Source organism: Xyrauchen texanus, chromosome 21 (assembly GCF_025860055.1).
Source record: "Xyrauchen texanus isolate HMW12.3.18 chromosome 21, RBS_HiC_50CHRs, whole genome shotgun sequence".
NCBI classification, from domain to species: domain Eukaryota; kingdom Metazoa; phylum Chordata; class Actinopteri; order Cypriniformes; family Catostomidae; genus Xyrauchen; species Xyrauchen texanus.
Window position 1 is genome coordinate 17,373,487 of NC_068296.1, and position 18,929 is coordinate 17,392,415.

Sequence of the window (18,929 nt, forward strand, 5' to 3'; positions counted from 1 at the left end):
ATCTATCTATCTATCTGTCTATCTGTCTGTCTGTCTGTCTGTCTGTCTGTTTATCTCTCTGTCTGTCTGTCTATCTCTCTGTCTGTCGTACAGTAATGTGTTTGCCCTAAACCTTTACTCCAAATAACCTGCAAAATAGCATTCACCACACTGTTATAAATCCTTTATTAAATAAATTGAATGTCAAGTAATGATTGGGCTCATTGGGTAATGCGTTATTTGATCCATTTTATGTGGGTTTTATTAGTTTCATGTAGGTGTAAATTTTGAAGAAATAAGATTGCCATAACACCATCATTAGCAATAAAATCCAGTGTCTGATATGCACTCAGAAAGCATTGTTTGACTGAAAATGTTCTCTGCTACATAACAGATTCATAAAATATTTACCTTTTTAAAATCTTTACAATGAATTACTGCACAAATGCATGCAGATTCACAACATTATGTGGTTAATTTTGTGGTACAGTTGTTTTAGTGTTCTAATGTTATTGCAATACTAAGAAGCATATTAAATAGACCATAAGATAATAGACCATAAGAGCACATGAAAGTGATTGTTTGTACATTGATATAATAATAATAACAAAATTTAAATAGTAAAACATTACAAAATAAAAGCCTTTACAAGTAAATCACATTATTGTTAAATATCTAGACTAGACACCTCATTGTAAAAGATTGTTACTGTATCTTGCTGAAATATTTATTTATGATAGCCCTTGATGTGTATTCAGGTGCATTCTCATAAGAAGTCCTCTCTAAAAATGCAGAGATCAATGCTCAGTGCTTGGGCACCGGAACTGAAAAATAGAGGGAACACGGAAGTGAAATGGTCTTCTGTCATTACTGGAAAAAAATCAAAGGTTTTGTCAACATTCAGCCACTCAGTATGCAGGAGAATTGCGGACTGCACAGCAGAGGACCATGGTGAAGATCATCTCAAAAATCTGCACACAAAGCAGAGAGAAGATATAGACAAAATTATACACATGGCTGTTTTTAAGGAATATTTTAGGAGGAGTGTTGAGTTATTCTTAGTTCAAGTCTGTAACTGTGCCTGTGTGTGTTTTCAATTGCATTGTTTTCTTACCATAATGACAGCGATCACTAGGGCAGCCAATCCAATCACATGGAGTTTCTCAGTGAACAGGTCCCTGAGCTTTATGTGACAACTCTGAAGGGCACAACATCAACATATCAGTGCAATCTACATCAATCAAACAGATACCAAAATATAACCAAATATTATTTTATTTATTTCATTAAGATTTAATGATTATACTGTAAGTATATAGCCCAAAATAAAAACACTATAAATACGCCAACACTGACACTGAGAAAAATGGCTTAAAATAAACTAAATAAAATAGTCTCATACAATTTTTTTCTCTCGCTGAATTTGAACATAGTCGAGCCAAACCCATCTGTTAAAGGGCAGGTCATAGTCTAACCCTGTTCACACCAATTACAAGACAAACTGTCAAACCAATCACCAGCATTAGATATTCAACAGATACCTGAGAGATGAGTGGGTCAATTGGGTTTTTCATCTTGGAACACACAGAGGCTTGAACAGCTTTGAAAAGATCGTTATCATCCCCTTTACCACAGCACTCAAGCTGAGGAATCGAGAGAGATAGGGGTGAGTTATGTTCAAAACAGAACAGCTGTGATAAATGAACTGATTTAAGCAACTCACTGTGTCATGGAAGACCTCCAAAACCTTGGTGGCTGCCTGTTTGGATGGTGGGCCCACCGGATCCACAGCTTTAATGTATGCAGTATCATAGAAGTTAATAAGCTCAGTGGAGATCTGGATGGATAGAAAGGAGGCAGGTGATGTAGACTTCAAAATTGAAATCACAAGTTTGAGTGTGTGTGTGCTCAGCCTTACCGTGTCCCTATTAACAAAGCACCATATTCCTGCCGCCACCTCACAGGCAAAGAGGATCACCAAACATGTGAAGAACTGAAGGAGAAAGAGAAGAGAATAACTGTGAGATAGAGAAAGAAAAAGAAGGGCAATGGTCGTCTACTGAGTGGGAGGACTTTTATGAAAATTCTTATGTAAATCATTGGACTTTGTCCTGGAACATTTTTTAATGTTATGCCCACTGGCCAGCATTGAACATCAAATTGTCAACTTGTTGTTGATTTATTTCACATTTCATTTATCTTTATGGGTAAATTTGAACTTTTAAGTAAATAACGCATGACTTATGCATAAAAATACATGGAAAGTGAACATGGACATTGTACATTTCTGTTCAGTAAAAAAAACCATTAATATTTATTACTTCTTAGAGTAAAACTGTCCTATGATTTGGAACCATGAGTAGAATGTGCAGTTAAAAGGTCTTGTGAATAATAAATTAAATTTTTTAAATTGGAGTTTAGTGATACCCACCGTTCCTAAGAGGCACTGAGATTCTTGAATGGCACCATAACAACCGAGAAACCCCACAAACATCATTAGAGCCCCAGTCGCTATGAGAACATACACACCTGAAAGAGTAAAATAAATCGTTTTTGTTTGACATCAGAATAAAAGATTTTAGAAGTGATATGTTAAGTGTGTGTGAGAAACAGATCACAATTTAAGTCCTCCTTTCACATTTTGAAAGTGAAAGTGGAAATTTATAGTAGAAAAGGATTTAAACATTGATCTGCTTTGGAGCTTGAAAGGGCTGGTCACAATTCACTTGCATTGTATGGACCTAGAGAGCTGAGATATTCTTCTAAAAATCTTTGTTTGTGTTCAGCTGAAGAAAGAAATTCATGCACATCTTGGATGACATGAGGGTGAGTAAAGGAAGAGAGAATTGTATTTTTGGGTGAACTATCCCTTTAATGCAATATGCAGCCACTAGATGGCATGATTTTGCTATTCTGTGCATCTGTGTCGAAAATACTTGAACTCTTGGTATACATGTGTATAAAATTGCTGTATATGTATATTGTATAGATATCAGTTTATCAATATTAATGAATATTATGTTTTAATAAAGGATTTATAGAAAATATAAATTCAATAATGTGTGGAATAAAATGGAGGCAACTGTACATTTTACTCTGTTTAACTTTTCTCACTTTGCTTATTTTGTCTAACAAACAATCAATAAAGCTAAGCTACATTTACCTGTCTGATTTATCACTATTGCAATAGCTTCAATACTGCAAAAGAAAAAAGATTAAGTGAGAGAGAGAAAGAAAGAGCAAAAACGTCAAAAGAATCTCAGGACTTAAAGATCAGCTCACCGTAGAGACTTAAACAGCCATGGGGAGATCTATAAACAGGAACTCTACTCAACAGAGCCAGTTGTCCTCAGTTTTTAAGACAGCCTGGATTTTTTTGTTCACTAAATGCTGAATTTGTTCTTCAACTGATGAAATCTTGTCACAGCAACTACAGATCTCTTGTGCTGCAAATATTCTATTGTTTTTATCATACATATTTTTAAATGACTTTTTACCCCTAAAGGAGGGGACGTCCAACATGAATATGTTTTATTTAAAGTTTTTTAAAGTAGACCCTCAACACACAAACCTCAATAATCCTAACAATTACATAGACCCAAGCCAAATAGGGATCCAAATATTATTGAGACTTTGGGGTTTTCTCTTTTGGTTTGGGCCAGTAAGCCACCACCTACAATAGCAACTACCCAGAGCACACACACACACACACACACGCACGCACACATTTTTGTTGGCTCAACAACCATAACATAACATACTACTAATATTTTTATCTTTTCTTAATTTGCATTAATGTGTATAACACAAAATATTAATTATAAGGTGAACTTATAGAATATTTGGCTTTAAAATCCATAAAATTAAGATTTTACTACTAACTCAAATGATCAAGTACAGAACTGAGGTTGTTGGAAATACCCATAAGACCTTGCAGTTCAATAATTTAAGCATGTATGTTTTGTCAAAAGGAACTTATTGGAAAATTTTATTAATTGTTATTAAGATAGTTTTAGTATTATTGCCGTTGCTTTACAGTTACTATTAGTTTGTGTAAAGTCACTATAAGGGTTATTGGTGTTCCCTTTGGTGATGTTGGATCCTGTTCAATCCATGAAATGTTTCCTTGCGCATGTGAATGTGCTGAAGTTTCAAGTTTTATTGGTCACATACATAACCACACACAGTACGACATGTAGTTAAATTCTTGGTATGACTTTTCTCCCCACAGTTTACTGATAAAATGATATATATATATATATATATATATATATGTATATATATAGATAGATAGATAGATAGATAGATAGATAGATAGATAGATAGATAGATAGATAGATAGATAGATAGATAGATAGACACAGGCAGGCAGGCAGTCAGACAGACAGACAGACAGACAGACAGACAGACAGAGAGACAGATAGATAGATAGATAGATAGATAGATAGATAGATAGATAGATAGATAGATAGATAGATAGATAGATAGATAGACAGAGAGACAGACAGACAGACAGATAGATAGATAGATAGATAGATAGATAGATAGATAGATAGATAGATAGATAGATAGATAGATAGATAGATAGATAGACAGATAGACAGATAGATAGATAGATAGATAGATAGATAGATAGATAGATAGATAGATAGATAGATAGACAGAGAGACAGACAGATAGATAGATAGATAGATAGATAGATAGATAGATAGATAGATAGATAGATAGATAGATAGATAGATAGATAGATAGACAGACAGACAGAGAGACAGACAGACACGGATGGCCTGTGAAAAGAAGCTCCTTCTCATTCTCTCTGTTTTGGCCATCAGGGAGTGGAAGCGTTTCTCTGACCGCAACAAAGAGAAGAGTCCATTATTAGGATGGCTGAGGTCTTTCATGATCTTCTTGGCTTTGGTCCAGCATCGTTTACTGTAGACGGACTGCAGGTCAGGGAGTTTGATGTGTGTGATGTGCTCAGCTGATTGCACCACTCTTTGTAGAGCCAGTCTATTTTGTTTTGTGCAGTTTCAAACCAGGCTGTGATGTTTCCTGTCAGGATGCTCTCAATGATGCAGGTGTAAAAGTTTTTTAGCACCATAGAGGGCAGTTTCAAGTCCTTTAAGTGCCTGAGGTGGTAAAGATGCTGACGGCCTTCTTCACCATGGTGTCAATGAGACATGTCTGCTCACCCTTACTGCTTGTGGCCTGTGCTTGTGGAAGTTGGAGATCCACTGAGGCAGAGTTTGGCTAAATCCTAGGTCCTCCAACTTGGTGTTTTGAGGGAATTATAGTATTAAAAGCTGAACTGTAATCAACAAACAGCTTTTTAACATAATTTCCCTTCCTCTTGTCCAGATGATCTAGGACTGTCTGGAGGAGATGTGTGATGGGATCGTCTGTTGAGTGATTTGGATGGTAAGTGAACTGTAAGGGATCCAGGGTGTCAGGTAGTGAGGAGGTGATGAAGTCTCTGACCTGTCTTTCAAAGCACTTCATCACAATTGAGGTCAGTGTTACAGGATGATAGTCATTAAGGCAGGAAGGTTGGGGTTTCTTCAGGAGTGAAGCTTCATGTGCCCTTCTTTGACAAATCAATTGTTTAATGATTGACCTCATTCATTAATTTCTTATGAGACAATTAAATTAAGTTGAAACAATAGTATTAAAGTTAATTGAACAACATGCTATTAGTTGTCAAATCTTATTCGTGTGACATAACTTTTTAAATAAATAAAGTTGAATGAACTGATACATTTGTGTATATCTAACAAAGGTTTTCTAGTCATGCTGACATAAAATGACCACAAGTTGAATTTACTTCAAAAGTGTGATGTAAAAATGCTACATATATATTTTAAGTTAATCCAACACATAATTTTTTCCTTGCAGGCAACCATCTAGCCAGGCCCTTGCACTCATCAAGAACACCTTAGCAACCACATAGCAACGCCCAGAACACCCTAGCATCATGGTGGTGAGTTTTGCAGAGACAAGCACCATCTTCAGAAAATATAAAAATATTTTTATATTTATTATTATGGTGTTGCATATGTAGTAGAATAATGACACTATATTGTCTAAATATGTAGGGGGAAACATGTTAATCATCATACTGTGACTTTATATTATGTGTTTTCTAATATATTAATAAACTAAACAACTGGATTCAGTTCTTCTCCTTGCAGACGATAATCAATAGAAAAAAATATATATACTTTAAAAATGTATAATGTGATGGATCTTGTAAGAATTTTCTCTCAAGTGAAGATGTGATCTTGTTTACCACAATATAACTTACATGCTAAAAAGTAAATACACGGCTGCTGCTCACATTGCATCCCAACATGATCACACGGGAAGTAGATCAAAGTTTGATCTTTACCTATCAACACCTTTCAGCTCTGCTACCAAATATATATGTATGCATTTTCTGATCCCACATTCATATGTCTGAAAGTGTTCTCAGATTCCTATAATGATTTGCTCCACTGTCTGGCATGGCATCAGGGCTTGAACATATTTTTAGGGTTGTTTAAACAGCACTTGAGTAAGTCCAACCACTGCTCACTCTAATTTGTGGTTGAACAGGCACATAGGCCTTTTTGAATTACATGGATGTTCAGCAGAAGCAGAAGAAAACTCTTCATCTCTTTCTTCTAACTCTCGACGGGCCATACCAACAACCCTAACTTCTTCAATCAGAAAAGGTTGTTGTTGCTATATAAAGAGACAGGCAGAGCTACGATTCCTCCAATTACTTACACTGAGTAAAGAGAGGCAAGCCAATGGTTTCTACATAAATTAATGTGCAGAACATATACTAGTGCCCACAACATGCTGCTTAACTCACTGAGTGAAACTACTGTGGATAAGTGTGTGTGTGTGTGTGTGTGTGTGTGTGTGTGTGTGTGTGTGTGTGTGTGTGTGTGTGTGTGTGTGTGTGTGTGTGTGTGTGTGCGTGTTTTTGTGATTTACGAGGACAATTTTGTAAGTAACAAACTGGTAATTACAAGGGTATTATGCTATAAATGTGATTTATGAGGACATTTCTAGTGTCCCCATAATTCAAATCGCTTAAAAATCATACTAAACAATGTTTTATTGAAAATGTAATAATCCAGAATGTTTTTTGTGAGGGTTAGGTTTAGGGTTTGTGTTAGGTTTAGGGGACAGAATCTATAGTTTGTACAGTATAAAAGTCATTATGTCTATGGAAAGTCCTCATAATGATAGGTAGACCAACATGTGTGTGTGTGTGTGTGTGTGTGTGTGTGTGTGTGTGTGTGTGTGTGTGTGTGTGTGTGTGTGTGTGTGCTATTTGTGCACATATGGGTGGAGTATGAACACACCCTGTGGTAATGGTCTTTCCCTGGTTCTTTTAAAACACCCTGTGGGTGTGTATCTAGAATCACTGCTTTCATTTAAAAGCTGCAGAATGAAGTGTTATTCCAGAAAGGGATTTACCGGAAGGACTAACCGTAACACGTCTACATCCTACTACATGACAAATGGGATTAAACCTCTTTCTCTTATGCAATTATATTCTACTGTTGTTGTTATAGTTTGTAAATTCACATGTACACACACACATTGTTTGAGTGACCCTTAGAGTCCAGCTTAGACCATGTTTCCTGTTTCTATCTTTTGTGGAGTCTGTGTGGCCATGCCCCTCTATTTCAGGAGTTATTATTTTTTTAAAGCTCATAGTGCAGAAGCTTCACAATCATGATATTACAACAATATCTACAACCAAGGACAAGGTTCTGTTCATTTACTTGCAATGCGATTTTTGTTTTATTAGGGCTGGGTAAAGAAATGGAGTCACTGCGCTCTACCAGTTCAGTGTGCGTAGATCTGTAGAAAAATAGTTATCTTAGTCTAAAAACAAATAAGATGATCTGCACTTCTTTTCTCAAATTCTTAAATCCATTTATTCACATATTTTAACACAGGAGATTAATCACAATCTTCATTTTAACAATCCAGATATCGATTCTTAAAATAACAATTTAATTTTACTTTAATGTTAACTACAGTTTTGGTTGTTATTTATAGTGCTGTCAGTCAATTAAATTTTTTAATCATGATTAATTGCATAATTTTTGTTTAGCTAGATGAGATTAATCACAGATTTTAAAAGTGCTAAAATGTAACTCTAAATATACTTATTTTCCTGTCAAAATTCATTTATTTCCTTCTTAGGAAAGCAAACTAAACAATATGTTACAATAATGCTTTATTAACATTTTCCAAACTAAGACCTCCATAGTATAAAGATATAGATGCACTAAAATATCAACAATTCAATTAATATTAAATATTTCAAAAGTATAAGTAGTTTCTACTAGAACTAGTTTCCACATACTGTTGGTTGCATTTTCATTGCATTGGGCATTAAATCTCTTAAACTCTCATCCTCCACAATATTAATCAGCCGGTAGACCGTGGCTATCCCCTTTGTTACAGCAATCGTGAAGCTGTGTTCATGATTCGCACCAGGGCATTATTACCAGAATCAAGCGCCACTCTGAACTCCACATGAAAAGCGCTTGCAGACGAAAACATTTCATTCAGCTTTTGGTGATAATTAAGGCTTGTTGTGCATCTTTGTTAATTAAAATGCACCTTATTTTAAAAAATACTTGATTTCTGTGACAAGTCCCATCTAGGCTTGTTTTGTACAACAAATAACGTTAAGAGCTCCTTTCTCCTTCACTTTATCACTGACACTGAATCACTGATGTGTGTGTGTTGTGAAGAATGCGTCAGTGTAATGAATATTTATTTATTTATTAATTTAAATGCATGTACTTTCTGTGGGATATACTATCTCTAAATGTGTCTCAAATATTTATAATCCTTTATGATATATATAATAATTTTGGTATGCTGTATGCCTTCAATTGTTATGTATCTCTGTTCTTGCAGTTTGTGTGTGTGTGTGTGTGTGTGTGTGTGTGTGTGTGTGTGTGTGTGTGTGTGTGTGTGTGTGTGTGTGTGTGTGTGTGTGTGTGTGAACACACAAACAACAAAATGTCAGCAAAAAAGTACAACAAATAAGAATAAAACAAATTCTGCACATTATTGTAAATAATACACTGGAAAAACATACTCTCTCATACATACTAATAAAACATGCTTAACTTTTCAAGTGTTAAGACCTGTAAGGATGATGAATAAAACTGAATGATAAAAACTGCCTAAATTTGAAATATGACAATGTGCTGTCCAAAAGAATTTCCTGTATCTAATATCTTCATATTTTCAGTGGAATAATGCAAAATATTCCATATTAAACAATATGAAATCTAATCCAATACACAGCTGGTGCTTATGATGTCATGTTAAGAGGATATAACTAGCAACATCTGGCAAAAGGGATTTAGTTATGAAATTAATTGGTAATTTTAAGGTAATTATTTTGAGGTTTATGATGGCAGGGTTTGACTGGCTAGTTTAAATAACAATGTGGGAAAATAGAACAAGACATAGTAGTTACAATTTTAATTCCAGTCAATTTCAGGTATTAAACCATTTAACAGGTCAAAGCTGTTGGTGCCACTCTTAAAAGGATTGTTCACCCAAAAAAGAAAGAATATCTCAGCTCTGTCCAAACAATGCAGGTAAATAGTGACCAGACCTCTGAAGGCCCAAAAAGGACTTAAAGGCAGCATAAAAGTAATCCATATGACTCCAGTGGTTAATTGCATGTCTTCAGAAGTGATATGATATGTGTGGGTGAAAAACAGATCAATATTTAAGTACCTTTTCATTATGAATCTCCACATTTACCAGCCCCAACTAGTAGGGGCTGGTAAAATATCAATATTGATCTGTTTCTCACCCACACTTATCATATCACTTCTAGAGACATGCATTTAACCACTGGAGTCATGTGGATTACTTTTATGCTGCTTTTATGTCATTTTTGGACTTTCTCAGTTCTGGTCACCATTCACTTGCATTGTATGGACCTAGCTGTGATATTCCTTGAAAATCTTAATTTGTGTTCTGCAGAAGAAATAAAGTCATACACATCTGGGATGGCATGAGGGTGAGTAAATGATGAGAGAATTTTCATTTTTGGGTGAACTATTTATTTACTGTAAACTAACTTTTGAAACTAGAATTCACAATTGAATCTAATATTAGATTTTCCATGGAAAATTGCAACTTTGTGATCAACAGTAGCCACATTTAGATCAGTGGTAGCCACATTTAGTGTGTTAAGAGTAATCACTTACTGAAATAAAAGGTGCCTGGGGCTTGATTCCCCTCAAACTGAAGCATTAGGAGGTTGCTGGTTTGACTGTCATGGCGAAGCCATAGAGCTACACCCAGAATCACACCACCAGCCAACTAAAAATAAGAAAGAAAGAGACAAGAAAGTAAAAAGAACATTGTATAGTAGTGTTTACTTTTGCTATTGAGCAAAAAGACAAAGATCTCTAATTCATAAATGCTTTTAACATTTGAAGCACGAAAGTACAATAATTTTACAGATACATTTGCCCTAGAAATGTATATTCCGAGTCTTTTCGATCACTCCAGAGATAATTTCTTCCTGCATTTAGGGCAGAACTTTCTGACGGTCATTTTACTGTCATTCACACAAACATTCAATGGATGGAGGGGGCCCTTTATTACTCTGAGAGAGTTAGTTCTCTATAATGGGCTATCTGATGACCAGTCTGAAATGTCCACCCTGTTTTGTTTTTAATTTGAGGAGCAGGAAGTTACAATTTCAGTGAGCAACATGTGGAAGTGAGGCAGATATATTTTTGGTGTTGGCATTCTGGGGGCCAGTATGTGAAGCACAATGACAGGAAACAATATGCATCTCAAGAGGGTTTGGGATTGGCCGCTATGAATATGGATATAATATCACAAAACATCATCCTCATGCAATTGAAAGGTCTTGAATGAAAACAAGAATATAAAGTGATTCACAGTGGCAGCATTGCAAAATAGAGTTTCATCAAGATGCGTCCAAAAAGATTATTTTTATTACAGGATTTCCCCCATTAAGAATTAGGAAACATACAGTATAAATTAAACTATTTGAATCCATGTAATGAATGTCATTCCATAATGTTAGCCTACATAGTAAAAACGTTGCAACCTGAAAAGTTATCTGAAGGAGCTAGATCTACCAGATCTAATACCCTTACAATTAATTTGCTTGATAGCCAGGTTGATTCAGTGATATTAAATCATATTTTTGACTTGAATAAAACTATTTGTTTGGATGTTACCACATAAAGCACATTTATAGGTAAAAATAGTTTTTGTGATGTGAAATAATAAACATTTCATGAAGTGATGCTACGTTCTGGTTTCAAAGATGTGAACTGATGACAGATACTGTTATAGTCTGTCAGGACAGAATTTGCTATGTCCTAGCTGCTGAAGAATCTGAATCTGATTTTTTTTTTTAATGAAAACAATCATAGACTTAATAAAATGAGTTATAATAGCATGTATATAAAAAAATACATCTCCAACGAGGATTTCCACATCATAAATTCTTTCTCTTTCTCCCTCTCTTATTTGCCTTGGTTCTTTTATGGTGTATGCATGTCCCTAAAACACATGGTCATAATTATAGACAGTATAAAAATACAGCAAAACCACAGCAAAACCCTCTCCAAGAGGCTCTGAAGCCAGGGACACACATATTCCTCATGTCTGAGAACACATACACAAGACAGACAGCTTGTGCAGCACTTAGCTGACAGTGCCCCCCAAGTGAACAGCTTTATAAAATCATGCCTTAATATATTTTTTATGTATTAAAACCCACAGTGAGTGAGCCAAAGTCGATTGAGGCAAGATAAAAAACTAGCAAGATAATTTATTTACTGTTAATCATGACCTCGGGATTCATGCAATCAGGAAATTATAAAATCATACACAATAGTTTGTTCATATAATAACTACTTGAGTTACATCTAGAGATCTAACAGATAAACAGGATCAATAAGAGTTCATAAGGGACCAAAAATAATGGACAAACTAATGGCCTGATTCAGTGTAAGCAGTGACAGTTATGGGTCTAATGCATTTAAATTGGTATGGATACTTAAATGACTTTATATTTCACAGTGTTAGCCTAAATGACTGTATGGGACCAAAATATGGATAATCTTTCTCGAAGATAGTACAGAATTACCTCAAAAACTGCAATGATATAATAACATGTTTACTACTACTACTACTACTACTACTAATAATAATAATAATAATAATGACAATAATATAATTGTAATAGTAGCAGTACAAATTAAATAGTAGTACATAAACCTATAAAAAACAGAACAAATAAAATAAGTATACATTTATAATTGTATTTTAATTATATATACTCACCCAAAAAATGAAGTTTAAGAAGAAGAGCATGTATTTAATGCACTGAGAGCAGCCGGTAACAGCCATGGCTTATTGCAGTCCTGCTGTTAAAAGTCAAAGATGAGCTGAAATGATTCTGATCTTGAGGAAGATAAGTGAGTCTCAGTTAAACAGATGGATATGAGTACGTGCATGCAGCCTAGATGCCAAGCGATTGAACCAAGAAACTGAGACTTCCTACAATCGCATGTGTTTATATAAACATACCAAGTCAGAAAAAAAAGAGAAACGTTCAGTGACAAGCTCAGCCCCATTCCACATTTACATCTAAAAACTTTCTTTTATTTGATTGATAGATTAGCCTATCATTTAATAATTTTATTAATAGACTATAATTGATTAAATTAACTGAGTAATCTTTAGTAATGTTTTTATTAATACATTTTTTTTATGAAATTGAAATGCGTGAATCTTAAAAAAAAAAAAAAAAAAGTTAAGCTCAATTAACAGCATTTTTAGCATAATGTTCATTACCACAAAAAATGTATTCGATACATCCCTCCTTTTCTTGAAATAAAGCAGAAATCAAGGTTACAGTAAGGCACTTACAATGAAAGTGAATGGGGACAATTTTGGGGGGTTTTAAAGGCAGAAATGTGAAGCTTATAATTTTATATTTTTCTGTGAAAAATTATGTATTATTTGAGCCGTAAAGTTGTATAAATTGTAATTTTTACAGTCATTTTAGTGTTTGTTGACATTACATAATCATGGCAATGAAGTTGTAAAATTGGATATAACTTTACACAGAAAAGGTTAGTAAGCGGTTTTATCACACTAAAATGTATAACGTTTACGGATTGGCCCCCCATTCACTTTCATTGTATGAACCTCACTGTACAGATTTTTTAATGGAAAGGAGGGGAAAGTCAAATGTAATTTTTGTGGTAATCAACATTATGCCACAAATGCTGTTGATTGAGCTTAACTTGTATTAAACCCAGAATATTCATTTAAAGGTGCTCTCAGTAACTTTAAGTGCGTTTGTGTCATCATGGACCTACAGTGACACCTAGCGGTGTGGATGAAGCATTATGGAGTCTCATGTAATTGCTCATGATTTTATTACTGTTTCAAGTAAAACATTTTTAATGAGGTAAAAATTACTGGGTGCATTTATTTTTTAAGTTATAATAATAATAATAATAATAATAATAATAATAATCTAATACATTTTAGTAAATGTTAATCAAATGTTTGCATGAATAATAAATCTATCTATCTATCTATTTGTATTTTTTCTTATTTCTATACTATTTTTATTTATTTATAATTTGATGTATTTTGAGTATGTCTAAGTGTGCTTTACTAATTCTCTTTCCCTTTGTCTCCCTTCCTGTTACACAGAAGAGCCAAAAACAGGAAGGGAGACAAAGGGAAAGAGAATTAGTAAAGCACGCTTAAAATAAACAAAATAAACAAATAAATAGAAATAGTAAATAAATAAGAAAAATCAAGAAGCAGAAATGTCCCATAATTAACAAGAATATTTTAGTCCAAATTGATCCCCCAACCCATTGAGAGTTATCATAAAAATTTCTGACAGTGAAAACTTTTCAACTCAGATGCCCAAAAAAGTGTTTCATAATTTACAAATTTACATTTAGTAGTCCTTGGCTAAAAAAAGTGTGAGGTTAACATTTTAAATAGTAGAGGTTTGTCTTTTAGAGCTCCTAGGTAGTGGCACTTAATTGTAACTACACCCAGGACGTAGCCAGGAAATTACTTTTGGGTGGGCCTTAATAAAAATGGATGGGCCAAGTTTTTGCCCAAATTATTATTTACCAAATTGTCCTTAACATCAGAGAAACAGCGCATTCAGTTAATTTAACACTTTCAGAAATCAGAATGTACGTTTTTTAAAACTGCTTTATAAATTTGGAGTCAAAGAATAATCTCTACTGTACTAAATGGGCCTTGGTCTAATTTGGGTGGGACTGGGCCTACCCTGCCCTCCCTTGTCTACGCCACTGACTACAACTCCCATGATGCATTGTTCTGAGGGTCATTACAGGTCGCTAGCTGCTAAAACGCTGGAACAGTCAGGCGCTAGCTATGTTTATTTGAGCGCTGTAGTTTAAAACCTTGCAAAATGAGTTCTTCTGACGAAAGGTGTAAAGGCACAAAACGATCTGCATCTCCAAATGAAGTATTACTTTCTCTCATTACACATATTTTAATTAACACAAAATGCTCTGACATTTAGGCGAACCAGCATCGTTAGCAATGTGTTAGTAATGTTGTTTCTAGCACTTTTTGCTAGTTGTGTTACAAAGAAGACACATACTGTGTCCAGCCGAAACAGTTACATTTAAGTCGTGTTGTATCTGCCTGTTTTTGGTACTTTATTGTTCTTTGAGCAATGTTTTACTTTGCATATCTAGCAAGGTAGGTAACAAGATTGTTCAGAGCAAGATCATTTCTTTTAAGTGTTTTCATAGAGTAAACATCATTTTATCATGAACGTCGATGCATTCATAATGGTCCTATGCGGTATTATAATGGCCTTTGATGTGCATATTTTCTTTCTCTTTTCACGTCCAGTAAGGCCCTTTTTACGATTGTGTATAAAATGTACACAATTTCTTGCCTTGCCAAATGGCTCAGTTTAATCTGATTTGGCTTGTCATTGCAGACAGGATCCACACAATGGTCATCAGCAGACTTGGGGACAGACGAAAGGAAGCAGAAGTTTTTGAGGCTGATGGGAGCAGGAAAGGTTCAGTTGAGGACCATTAGTCTCATACTTTCTGTTTTTAAATGATCTGATTTTATTGCAGTCAAATAATCATTAATCTACAATGTGCTGTTTGAACATGAAAGAGATCACATTTTCTCTTCAGTGTTTTCATTTATTTATAGAAAGAGCACACTGGACGCCTTGTTATTGGGGATCACAAATCAACGTCACATTTCCGAAGTGGTGAGTACCCAATGGTATGGTGAAGCTGTGGTCTCTAGAGTGGGAGTGAAAGGTTTCTGTATTTGAATGTTTGATGTGTCACCAAGCGATTGCGACCTCCCATTGTGCTGAACAAAACACTTCAAAATCTGGTTGTATATGGAGTGCATGAAGATTACTTCCTGTATAACACACATCCTTTCCCCAGATGCTGTTAAAAGAGAACATGATCAGATCTTTTATCCAAGTATCTGTAATTTATTGTGTACACAGGACAAGCATTACAATACAGTTTATATATAGAACTAGATGCTTAAAGGGATATTTCACCCAAAAATGAAAATTCTCATCATTTACTCACCCTCATGCTATTCCTGATGTTTATTAATTAATTTCTTCTGTAGAACACAAATAAAAAGTTTTAGAATAGTATTTCAGCTCCTTAAATCAATAAAATATAAGGTCCCAAAGCACATAAATGCAGCATAAAAGTAATCCATTAGACTCCAGTGGTTAAATACATAATTCATAATTGATATGATAAGTGGGGGTGAGAAACAGCTCAATATTTAAGTCCTTTTTTACGATCAGTCTCCACTTCCACATTCTTCTCTTTTATTTTTAGAGATTCACATTCTTTGTGCATATTGCCACCTACTGGGAAGGCAGGAGAATCTAATAAAAAAGGACTTGAATATTGATCTGTTTCTCACCCACACTTATCATATCACTTATGAAGACATGTATTTAACCACTGGAGTCTTATGGATTACTTGTATGCTGCATTTATGTGCTTTCTGGAGCTTCAATGTTTTGGTCACCATTCGTTTTATTGTATGGACATAAAGAGCTGAGATACTCTTCTTAAAATCTTTGTTTGTGTTCTGCAGGAAAAAGTCAAACACATCTGGGATGGCATGAGGGTAAATGATGAGAGAATTTTCATTTTTGGGTGAACTATCCCTTTAAAACAGTATCTTACCAGGATAACTACACTTTTAAACTAATACATTTGTTCTAAATTTTTCCAGTCATTCTAGATAATAGGATAAGTTTTTTTGAATAATTTTGTTGGGATTGCACTCATTGAGAGCAATTCCTAGACAATAAAATTCTTTAGAGCTGAGAATAACTACAAAATTATATATTCACTGAAATATCCATGATTATTTTTATTTTGGTAATTTGTCATTTCCATGACTTTTGCAGGCTTTAAATACAAAATTTTAAAGTGCTGCGATGCTGTATATAACGGTTTCCATGACTATGGGAAACCTATGATATTCACTGGATGAAAGCAACCATGAGTGAGACAAATTTGTGTTATGGGAACAAATCGTGCCATTTTGCATTTGATTGTGTGCTGTCTCTAGGGGCAGAGGATCAGAAGATCACCAGTGAGCTGGAGAACCAGTATCAGCAGGGTCTGGATGGGAAGCTTTCAGGAAGGAACAGGAGACACTGTGGTCTGGGATTTAGTGAGGTGAAAGCACACTTGCATAAGCTGTGGGTTTGGATAGTATTGATAAGCTAAGAGGCTTACAAATTGCAATTGCTCCTGGGCAGCTTTCCCTATTTGATATATCTGATGAACACCCTTGTTAACACTAGACATTTCAAAAGCGTGCTTGAATCTGTTGTTGATTTGTTGAACTGCTTTCCTCCTCACAGCCTGATCCACCAGCTGAGATTCAGAGCACTGCTGCCTCAGAGCAATCGCCGAGTTCAGATGAGACCCCTGAGCAACCATCAGAACAACACAAGGAAGAGAAAACACTTTCTTCTGACACAGATGAGGAGCAGGACCAGCACACAGACTCAGAGGAGGATAAGAAAAAGACTTTGAAAAAGGCTTTTGTGAAAGCAACATAAATGGGAATGAAAGAGATTTTTTTTGTTGTTGTAATCTTTTCATCTCCTAAAGTGTTTACTTTAGTAAGCAGTAATTCACTCAGAATGATGGCACATTTTTAAAATTTCCTTAAAATTGTGTTGTTCAATTTTAAATTTTATTTTGTCAGTGCCAAGATATTTGAACGTTCTTGGCCTTATCAAATCGCAGCAGGAACCATTTTTTCTCTCCATATAAAATTATTTTTTCACCCACAAATGAAAGTTCTGTCATCGTTTACTCACCCAGATGATTTCTAATGACATGAGGGCAAAGGGGGGAAAATATATGGTGTTTGAAAGACAAACACAAAGGTGTGTAGATGAAAACAGGAATATCATTTCTGGGGAACCTTTACTTTAAGCAGGGTCGTTTACAAATGATAAGGTCTGCTATTAGTAAAGAAGAACCAAATGGAGGGGATTTACAGACAAAAATCGTGTAATTTGTGTGTATTAAAAGGAGTGTGAAATGCTTGAGATCAATAAAGAGTTTAAACAAGGTTCTGTGGTTAGAATTGAGATCTTAAAATCAATATCTTGCAGATATTTTTCAAATAATTGTATCCACCTTATTTTGTAACGCGGAAGTAAGTAGCAGCTGCATTTCCGTCGAATGTGTAAAAGTTCTACTGTTATTGACCACAATGTAAATAAATAGAAGGATAATAATAACAGAATTTATCACAAAACCACAGGATTTACATCAGAATGATGGCCTAATACTGGATAATTTTCTAACGTCAGCATTTATAGTAAAAGTGTAAGTGAATAATGTATTTGTTGCTGTGTGTTGTATTGAAGAGACGATAATAAAACCTACTTCTTATTTTACTGAGATCGTAACGATGCAGTGTTTGTCGTTTCCATGTAAACCTCCATTTATATGCACATGCATAACAATTACGCCTTTATTTGTTTAATTACGAAGGCGATGTTTCATAAGCCATGTTTAATGCTAGATCTGCGTGTCTGTTTACTATGAATTTACTGTTTATTTTAAAGAAAGAAAGAATGCTCTCTGACAAGAAGAGTAAAATGCGTTTATTTATTTGCCAAGATGAAAGGAGATGCTGTTTTGGTGCAAAGAAGGTTAAAACAGCATTTGCCCGGTGGCTTTCTGCTCCTGGTTGTGTAAAGTTTGTGGAGGCCTGTCTCGTTCATTCACAGTGCAACAAACGATGGTAAAATGCGATATACGGTAAAATTCTATGCGTTCAAAACAAATGAGTTTATGAAAAGCAGAATTAATGATAATAAAATTACGACATGTATTGCCAGCCTGTAATATAAAGAAGCATAATGTAGTATTTTATTATTTTTATCGCTAAAATAGCTGGAAGTGGCTTATCCCGGAAGTGGTCCACATTCAAGTTTGATCATGGCGGCGCCCTAATTTCGCTGAAAAATAAGGTGGATTTTATAAGCTAGCAATTTGTGCGAGAGAGGAAATAAATCAGTGTTCTTAGAATTGGAAACACTGCTTAAAGAAAGTGGAGAGTAAAAAAGGACTTAAACATTGAGTTTCTCACCCACGCCTGTCAAATCACTCCTGAAGATACTGATTTAACCACTGGAGTCATATGGATCACGTTTATGCAGCCTTTATGTGCTTTCTGGAGCTTCGATGTTCTGTCCACCATTCACTTGCATTGTATTAACCTACAGAGCTGAAATATACTTCTAAAAATCTTCATTTGTGTTCTGCAGAAGAAAGTTATACATATCTGGGATGGCAGGAGGGTGA

At 34.8% G+C, this 18,929-nt stretch overlaps 2 protein-coding genes across 3 annotated transcripts; one reads left to right on the forward strand and one right to left on the reverse strand.

The window, feature by feature from the left end:
• Nucleotides 1-149: 149 nt before the first annotated feature.
• On the reverse strand, nt 150-12,540 carry LOC127661663 (CD81 antigen-like). The gene is made up of 8 exons (XM_052152479.1): nt 12,352-12,540; nt 10,227-10,341; nt 2,411-2,508; nt 1,898-1,972; nt 1,703-1,816; nt 1,521-1,622; nt 1,094-1,177; nt 150-950 (listed from the first exon to the last, which is right to left on the reverse strand). Exons 1-8 carry the CDS (start codon nt 12,415-12,417, stop codon nt 888-890), a joined length of 717 nt encoding a protein of 238 aa, XP_052008439.1. The 5' UTR covers nt 12,418-12,540; the 3' UTR covers nt 150-887.
• Nucleotides 12,541-14,397: 1,857 nt separating this feature from the next.
• On the forward strand, nt 14,398-18,869 carry LOC127661727 (small acidic protein-like). Of its 2 annotated transcripts, none has more exons than XM_052152568.1 (5): nt 14,398-14,539; nt 15,026-15,109; nt 15,253-15,313; nt 16,666-16,775; nt 16,964-18,867. In XM_052152568.1, the coding sequence occupies exons 1-5, from the start codon at nt 14,483-14,485 to the stop codon at nt 17,162-17,164; spliced, it is 513 nt and encodes a 170-aa protein (XP_052008528.1). In that variant the 5' UTR covers nt 14,398-14,482; the 3' UTR covers nt 17,165-18,867. The 2 variants fall into 2 exon arrangements, with proteins under 2 accessions (XP_052008528.1, XP_052008529.1); XM_052152569.1 differs by having other exon boundaries at nt 14,497-14,539; nt 15,026-15,114; nt 16,964-18,869.
• The last annotated feature ends 60 nt before the right edge of the window (nt 18,870-18,929 follow it).

Bases quoted from the DNA above. Each gene is read 5' to 3' on its own strand.
- LOC127661727 (XM_052152568.1), top strand. From the start codon at position 14,483: ATGAGTTCTTCTGACGAAAGGTGTAAAGGCACAAAACGATCTGCATCT. The intron at 14,540-15,025 runs GTATTACTTTCT...TTGTCATTGCAG, and splicing joins GATCTGCATCTCCAAATGAA to ACAGGATCCACACAATGGTC. The intron at 15,314-16,665 runs GTGAGTACCCAA...TGCTGTCTCTAG, and splicing joins AACGTCACATTTCCGAAGTG to GGGCAGAGGATCAGAAGATC.
- LOC127661663 (XM_052152479.1), bottom strand. From the start codon at position 12,417: ATGGCTGTTACCGGCTGCTCTCAGTGCATTAAATACATGCTCTTCTTC. The intron at 1,817-1,897 runs GTAAGGCTGAGC...CTATCCATCCAG, and splicing joins GCTTTGTTAATAGGGACACG to ATCTCCACTGAGCTTATTAA. The intron at 1,623-1,702 runs GTGAGTTGCTTA...TCGATTCCTCAG, and splicing joins TGGAGGTCTTCCATGACACA to CTTGAGTGCTGTGGTAAAGG.